The 9,085-nt window shown below is 41.7% G+C and overlaps 1 protein-coding gene across 1 annotated transcript in view; it reads right to left on the reverse strand.

Moving 5' to 3' along the window:
• Positions 1-1,794: 1,794 nt before the first annotated feature.
• Catspere (catsper channel auxiliary subunit epsilon) overlaps positions 1,795-9,085 on the reverse strand; it is a 184,278-nt gene continuing 176,987 nt past the window's right edge. The window contains 2 exon segments of the mRNA XM_012513723.1: positions 1,795-1,945; positions 5,229-5,282. Of these exon segments, the coding sequence (XP_012369177.1) occupies positions 1,795-1,945; positions 5,229-5,282 (205 nt within the window).

Here is a 9,085-nt window from a genome sequence, read left to right on the forward strand (position 1 = left end):
AAATCACAGAGTTTTGGGGATGGCAAGAACTATTCTAGAACTAAGTGTTAGAAGGGGGCTTAGATTTTGATGGTGGGGGAGACTAAGAAAGTTGGAATTGAATTATTTTGGAGGCAGAGTTTATAGAACTTGCATTTAGGCTGAATATTGAATTTGGTAGAGGGGATTCAAGAATAACTTTTAGATTTTTTATGTGGGCATCTGGGTAGATAAAGGCGCCATTTATAAGATGTGAAACATTAAACATTGTAGGGAGGTGGGAAATCTGGAAGTATGGTTTGATGATTCTATGTTAGAGATGCCTGGTACACATCCATAAGATATAGGTATTTGCATAAATTCTAGTTATAGCTATTAAATAAGCTAAAATAGATATTAATAGATGAAAATAGATTTTAAAGCTTTGGAACTGGTTGGATGACCTAGGAAAATGTCTAGTTAGCAAGAAACATACCAAGGGCAAAGTTCTAGTGTCCTTTACCACTTACAGGTAAAGATGAAAGAGGAATGATAGAGGCAGGAGGGAAATCAGAACATAGTAACACAGAAGTCACAAGACTGTTAAATTCAGTGGTATAGAGATTACCAATAACCTGATGTGAGCAGTCTCATAGAGGGGTGGTTTCTAAAGAGCCCCTAGAAAAGAGGCAAATTAAGGGGAGGAAATGGAAATAACTCTTCAATTTGGGGCAACAGCTGGATAGGAAGTGGAGCCCAGGGAAGGCATTTTAAAGCTGGAAGTTATTGAGGACATATTTGTACACAAAGAGAAAGAACTTGAGTATGAAAAATGAGATTTTTCAAGGTCAAAGAAAGGAAGAACGTTCTAGTGTACAGGCCTATGGTTTCAGGAATGCTTCATCCATAATGACAGCATAATAGGGACGTGCAGGTGCATAGTGATGACACAGAAGGCAAGAGAGACAGAGACAGCAATCTAGGAGCCCTGGAGTATGGGAAGTGGGGGTGTTCTTTTCTGATCTTCTTAATGAATTGTGAGACAAGATGAGTGGTATGGAGACATTAGGACTGATATATAATAGCAGAAACCATTCACTGTTCAGTCACTGAAAAGGTAATAAATGAGTACTTTTTATGTGTCAGTCACTGTGAATCACTAGTCCATCCCTGAAAAATGGACAGGATATCTGCTCTCAAGAAGTTGGCAAGCCAGTGAAAGAAATTTCCATATATGTGTATATACACCCACGTATATATGTGTGTGTATGTGTGTATATGTAGTCATCAATTTATAATTTAAATCAGGAGACAACAGTAATAGAGCCTACCAGGAAGATTTATTTGAGGTAGTTGTTAGGAGACAGATTAACTTAGAATTAGAACCTAGAGCACCAGCTGCCTCATTTTTAATATAACTTTTACATTTCGTATATGAATCTTCCGCTAGAAAAACTTCTAAAATCTGCTTCAGACAGGTTACTTAAGTCCATGAACTTTTATTAAGTTTTTTATATGCAAAGTAACTATAGCCATGTAATGTTTCATATGAAAAGTTTTATTCAAAATAATGTTTGGCATCTAAATATTTTCAAAATGTATTCTTAAGGATTAGAATTAGCAAACTTAGTTTATCTTTTAAAATTCTATATGAGCACATAGAATATCTATGTATTTTACTTTAAAATACAAATACATTGTCAATTTAACAGCATACAAAATATGAAACTATTTCTGCTTGGGAGCAATTCAAGAACACTTCTGAAATCTTGAATTTTATAATACTGTGAGCTTATAATTAATATTTGTCAGTCAAACACAGTATAATACCTATGCTTAATATTGCTTTAGTTTTACTTGAGTTTTATAAGGGCTATAAACATTTCTTTTATAAAGATTCATGTACTGGAAGTAGCTCAGAACTAGAACAGTGAGGAACAGCAGCATCAGGACGAAGACAATGGCAGAAACCAGGTAGCCGCTTGTTCTGAAACAAGAACAGCAAAAAATGTCATCAGAGGGGACTGTTTGCATTTCGATTGTTAATTTTTTTAACCAAACAATATGTCCTTGGCACCAAATAGAGACTAAAGTCATGACGTCTACATTTAGGCATTGGATGTTGGAAGCTGACCAGAGAGGAAGTCATGGTGGTCATAAGAGAGAAAGAAATATGAAGTTCTGAGGGAGCTGTGCGTCGTGTGGGTAGGGGGTGTTGCCGTGTCATGTGGGGAACCCTGAACTGGGTGTGGATGGGAGTTAGCTAGATAGAAATGTTTGGGAATAGAGGAAGAGTGTGATGGAACTGTTACAGGCACCTGCAAGGTGACGGAAGCTTAAGGACATTTTAAGATCTCTCCCAGATGTTCTGGAACTCTAAGTTGATCTGACTAGGGCTCAGGTGCCAGTGGAGTGATTCCAGATGAGCGGCTCGGGCTGCAGCTCAGTGGTGGAGCCCCCCCTAGCATCCATGAGGCTCTGGGTTGGATCTCCAGTGCTGCTACCAACAAGCAAAAAGCTAAGTGGGCAGGGCCAGATGAGACCAACTACACACCAAGGTAGAGAGTGGGGTTTAGCCAATAAACGAGGGCGTTTCAGACATGTAATATAAGACTGGCATTTTAGAAGGATAATTCAGGTGGTAGTGTGAATAGTCCATAAAAGGAAAACTTGAGTATGAAGACCAAAAACCCAGTTATGAGGGATTTGTAAGAATCCAGGCAAGCGACAATATGGGTATTGAGTAAATCAGAGGCTAAAGAAATAGAATTAGATACATCTAAGACATGTTCAGGAGTTAGGTTGGATTGGCTTTGGGAATAGGTCATTTGGGATAGGTTTTGGGGATAGGTCACTGGGACAACATTATTTACCACTGGCAGAGGAAATTCGGAGGAGAGAACACTCCACCTCCTCTTTCTTCTCACCCCAGAGAGAGAATCTCTGTTGCCCAGACTGGCCTTGAAGTCCTCCCGAATACCTGGGACTACAGGTACATGCCACCATACCAGGCTGGAGTCCTGTGTGTGTGTGTGTGTGTGTGTGTGTGTGTCTGTGTGTACACCACTCAGACGAGGACTCGCAGCTGAGTGCCAGCCAGCCACCTCTTCACCCAGGACTCTGCACAGGTGCCTCCCCTCAGAGACGATTTCATTCTTAGGCCGACACTTGGCTGCTGTCGTTCATTTGTTAGCCCAGCATGGCTGTTAGCTTCCACTCTCCTTCAAACCGAAATTATTGTTGGAATGTTGCAGCTTTTCAAGTCACATTAGCCTCGTCTTTCTCCTCTGGCTACCAACACACCCAGCTGCAGTGCATGGGTCCCTTCTTTATAACTGTCTGGTATCTGCCAGACATGGTGCAAGGGATGGGCAATAAAATGAGTAGAAGCAGGCACGAGCCCCGTCCTTAAGAAGCTCACATTGCAGTGGGGGTATCGTAAATAAACAAATGATGATAAAATAAACTAAAATTGCCAATGGTGATAAGGAGAGAAAATAATAAAAACAGAGAGATACACGGTGCGATGAAAGCTCATTAGAGCAGGATTTAACCTGGTGAACGGGATCAAGAAATGCCCTCATGAGGAAAAGATGATTATCCAATGGCTAAAGAATAAACAGAAGGAAAGTTGATAAAGTTAAGTGGCAAAGAGAAAAGCAGAGTCCAGGTAGACAAATAGCACGTGCAAAGGTCCTGCAGAGGGGGAGAGAGTAGAGCCGGCTGGGGACTGGAAGAAGGTTGGAGGGTGTGGAGCTGAGAGAACGATGGGGACAGGGACATGATCCCAGGTGAGAAGTAGGAAGGTGCTAGAGCCTAAGGCCTTCTAGGCCACGTGAAGGAATTTTACATTGATGGAGAGAAGCAGTGGGGTTGAGGCCACTACACTCAGCATTTTGAAAACACTACTCTAGGGCAGGGAGATGGCTCAGTAGAATAAGCGTTTCCCTGGCAAGCGCAAGGGCCTGAGTTCAATCCTTGGTTCTGCCAAACAAACAAACTACTCTGGCTCTGTGAGAATGAGTGAGAAAAAAGTAGGCATGAGGAGGGGAGCTCAGCTAGGAATCTGTTTCAGAGACAGTGGTAGCTTAGATAAGAGGGATGGGGGTGGGGTTAAGAAGTGGGCCCACTTGGGGGCCATGTAGGAGAGACAACGAAGGGAGTCAAGGTGGTTGGATGAGTGGCTGTGTCTCTGGTCACTGCCTGTGAAAGGGGGCTCTCTTGCTGGGAAACGCTACCAGCTAACTCATCTGGCTCTGGTACTCTAAGGGTCAGCAGAGGCCAGTCTGTGGCCACTATGCTAGGGGCCCATTCCCAACTCTGGCAGTCTGCGTGTGCACTGGCTGCTGGCTCTGGCTGCTGGCTCCACCTCCTCACTTAGGTGTTCTCCTCTCCTTCCTCCTCACTGGGGTGGGTGCCACTCCATACTCTCCTCCATCAACCATGCCAATGCAGCAAGGAAGAGAAGTTGCCACAATATATTAAGCATGCTTCCCAGAGTTACCTTAGAAACAACTCTTTGCTTATTCCACTTGCAGGTTATTTATAACATTGACCTTCCATTAACATTCAAAATCAAGGCATCAGTAATATTTAAAGCAGGGTCATACATAACTTGTCTCCTACTTTATTTTTTTAGCGTTGAACTCAGAGGCTCACACGTACACTTTAAGTGTGTACCACTGAGCTATACCTGCAGCCCATACTTTTTCATTTAACATTGTACAAACAAAACAAAACAGAACAAATAAGAAACATCCCCAAATATCAGGCCCAGGACAGAGAAGCAAAATCAATTTAGGTCTAACTTTAGTCTTTTTGTCATTGTAAAAGAAACGAGAAGGTTAATTAGAGATATAGGACGCACTTGAGTGTGGGTGCTCAGAGAAATGAGACACTCCTGCCTTTAGTCGTAAAGCTGTAGTCTGTTCCCCAAAGTGACAGGAACTGAGTCCGGGGAAATGTCTGCCCTGCCGTTTTCTTGGACGCATCAGAATGATTTCGTAGAAGGCTTTGTATAGAGACTTTGTAAAAGCCACTGGCTTTGTAATGAACACTTCATGCAAGTTTTAAATTTTGTTTTGTTTTAGGATTCATTTAAAGTGTATGCCCTAAGGAATATTTTACACACTAGGATTTACATTGGGAATCTGCAAAGTGACTGTACAAGCTTCGATTTTGGGAGACACTGGGGCATATTTCCTATTTAGCTACTGCTCGTATCTTTTAAACATTCTTTGATGAATGCCCCCACAGGCACTTCACATTACCTGGGAATCACTCCAAAGATCTCTATAGCAAATGTAGCCGTTAGGTTACAGAAACTGCAAATTAGAACAAACAGTATTAAAGATTAAATTAAATATACCTAGAACTTCTTCCATATTGCTATGGTAACTAAACTCAAATACAATTTTAGGGTATCATTTCATTGACAAGGGATAGAACAGATACGTTTATTTTATAGCGTTGATGATTTTCTATACATAGATTTTAGAGTGCTATGAGATCCCATAGAACCTAACACTGTCCTCATGGAATTACCTTATTTTTTAAAATTAAGTATATATATATATATATATATATATTTTTTTTTTTTCCGAAACCCGGGATTGAACTCAGGCCCTTGAGCTTGCCATTAGTCTACCGAGCATTCTCCCTGGCCCCTAAATACTTTTTTTTTTTTGGCGGAACCAGGGATTGAACTCAGGACCTTGTGCTTGCCAGGGAAGGGCTTATTCCACTGAGCCATCTCCCTGGCTTTTATATTTTTTTTTGAGGCAGAATTTTACTATGTAGTTTTGGCTGGCCTTGAACTCACTCTGTAGCCTAGACTGGCCTTGAACCTGCAGTGATCCTCCTGCCTCAGCCTCCTGAGTGCTGGGATTGTAAGTGTATGACACCACTCCTGGTGCAATCACCTTATTTGATAGCAGTTCCAAAGGCAACAGTAATAGTGATATGTGTAGATAGATATAATTTATAGAATTGGGAACAATAAGTATTGATGAAAGTAATAAGCAGTTTACATGTATTAGGCATTAATATTTAGTGAAAGTGGATGCTAGCAGCATTTGCTGTGTACAGGGAAGTGTACCAAATTCTTACATGCATTATCTTAGTCAATCCTTTCATTTATTTTTGTTGGTTTTGGGTTTTTTTTTTTTTTTAATTGGGACTTGAACATAAGACTTTGTGTGCAGGCGCTGTGCCTCTGAGCTATCTCCCTGGCTGTCAGTCCTTTTAGATGAGGAAACTGAGGCACATTAAGCAACTTGCAGAATTGCCACAGTTGTTTGAATAGCAGAGCTGGCCTTTGCTTTCAGGCTTTCCTGGTCCTCGACCCTGTGAGGTTCACCTGAAGCAGAGTGGCTCCTGTGGGACACAGAGTGTCAGGGGCCGGGCCGGGTAGGTGCGATGGTATTAGCATGTCTAAACTGACCGAGTCTCTGTCGTGACTCAGCATGTTGGTAGGAAGGAGGCAGGAGACAGCCAAGTAAACACAGTGGGATTTTACTTTCCTTCACGTGGCAGAAGGTGAAAGAAAGGAGTCTATGCTATGGAATACCTACAATGTGCTCAGCAGGTGCTGCCTTTACCTTTGTCAGGGGATGCCAACCCATTTGACAGACACAGAAGTAGCCATACAGAGGCCTAGAAATTTGCTTAATTCTGAATTTAACTTTGATCAAAACAAGGAAGGGATATTATGCGGTGATAAGGAAGATGTAATCATTCTAAATGTGTATTCAGCTTAAAGAAAAGACATGATTCAAAAACTGGTAGAACTGAAAGGGGAAATAGATAAATCCCTGATTATAGTGGAGGACATCAGCATTCCTTTCTCAGAAATTGATGGGAATAGTAGAGTGAAAACTGGTACTAAAAAACAGAGATGTCAGAAATCCCCTTGTATGTAGTAATAAATCTAAAGCCTTAGGGAGAGGAAAATGTTGAAGCGAATTGATCAGATGTGAGTTACTTATCCACACAGAGACAGGGCCCAGAAGACACTCCATTCACCCTAGCAAAATGAGAACTACATCAGTGTCCGAAACACCAGCATTATGAACATTATGAAAGAAGAAATGTTTTACGGCCTTTTCTGCCATCAAAAAGGGTTCTTTAATTTCAGTAAAGATGGAAGGATCCTCTATAAACAGAGGCCAAATGAATTAAATTGTTAGAGATGAAGGAGGCATAACTGCCTTTAAGTGAAAATGGGGCATTAGTAATTGTGATTTTCAGTCTGTCTTGTCAACTTCATTGGATTGAGAGATGCCTAGGAAACTTCTAAGGCGCACTTCTGGGTGTGTCTGCATGGGCCTTGCCAGAGATGGTTGGCATTGTGGACAGAAAAACAATGCAGGAGACCCACCCTAAACATGGGCAGCATCAGCAAACTGGGCAAGAGTCCAGATAAAGCAAAAGAGCAAAGGAGGAAGCCCAGCGTGTGTGCTTTTTCGCTTTCTCTCTGCGTTCTTTCTGCTGAACTACTTTGCTATACCGCATGCTATCTCACCAGGCTTCATTCAAGCCCCCCAAACAGTGGAACTAAGTAAGCACTGACTGAAATCCCCAACCTAAGACAAAATAAACGCCCTCCTCTGTTACGTTGTGTATTGTTAGGGTGTATGTCTAGATGTTCCCCCAATGCCTCATAGGTTCATAAGCAGGGCTTTTGGAAGGTCACTAGATTATTGAGACATTATAGCTAACTTGCATTGAGCAGCTGGACCCTAGTTGGAAGAGGTGATCACCGTGGTGTGGCCCAGAAGCTTATACATTCTTTCTGGGCTCCTCCCTGGATTCTGTCTGCTTCCTGCCCACCATGCTATGAGCAGCCCTTCTCAGCCATGCTCCTCTGCCGTGTCACCCTGCCTTGGAACCAGCAGACAAGGGCCTGGAAACTCTTCAAGCTGTGAGCCGGAATACACATCTCCTCCTTTGAGCTGCACATGTCAGCGATCATGTCTTGGTGATGAGGAAAGTGACTGAGATGTGTATCGGGTATTTTGTCACAGAATAAGAGGCTGATGGGCAAGAACTATTTAACATGAGTAGATCTAAATGAATCCTTGAATTTGGATAGTTTATTATGTGGCCCCTTGAATAGAAACACATGAGCAACTGTCTAAGCTTCGCTTGACTTCTATAAAGAATGTAAATGTGGAGCATGGAGAGAGACTTTCTGATGAACCATTGCAATAGTGACATATCTTTACCTAATCCCTCACCCAGTTTGATAAGGTAGCTGGAAGAGGCTGCATTTCTGGGAATTATTTTGAAAGAAAACCATGATAGCCTATTATCTTGACTAAAATCTTCCTACTTTTCCCCCACAAACTCCATGAACTATAGGGTGCGCCACACAGTTTTGAGAATGAAAGACAAGTTGCTGCTCTTTGTATTTCCTACCACAAAAGAGGATGGTGTTTGTGCTGCTGTTGTTGACCATACAATATGAGCCACATTTGAATGTGCTTCTCCAAATGTTCAGAAGGACCTGAAAGGCACCCTGAATGGGACCCGGAACCAAGAGAGTCTTCCCAGGTGATCCAGGTAATGCAAGTAGTGCTGTGTATAGACTTTTTTTTTTTTTTCTCAAAGTTTTATTGATAAACAGATAGCAATGAGACAGTTTCAAATCAAATCGGAAGTACAGTTTCAACAAATAGGTGTATGGACTCTTACAGTCTAAGAGATGTAAAGGTGCTTGATGTGTTTCTGGAAGATTAGGAAGCTGTATGGCTGTGGAAATTGTGATGGGGACTATCAGCAGATTCCTCTACAGTTCGGAAGCAACTGCAAGCATTCTTTGTCAGGAAACTGTTCTCAAAAATAGCTTCTGGGGAAGGCTTTGGTGGAAAACAAACATCAGACTACAGAAGGCTAGGAGACTGAAACCTGGGATGTTAATTATCAATTGAGTGTCGTCTCTAACACTATAAAGTCAGCAGTGCTCAGCTGAACTCTTATCATTAAATGCAATAGTTGATTTGTAGGTTCACTTTGCCTAGACATGGGGATTTGTCTTTCTTTCTTTCTTTCTTTCTTTCTTTCTTTCTTTCTTTCTTTCTTTCTTTCTTTCCTTCCTTCCTTCCTTCCTTCCTTCCTTCCTTCCTTC

This window comes from Octodon degus, unplaced genomic scaffold (assembly GCF_000260255.1).
Source record: "Octodon degus isolate 3935 unplaced genomic scaffold, OctDeg1.0 scaffold00017, whole genome shotgun sequence".
NCBI classification, from domain to species: domain Eukaryota; kingdom Metazoa; phylum Chordata; class Mammalia; order Rodentia; family Octodontidae; genus Octodon; species Octodon degus.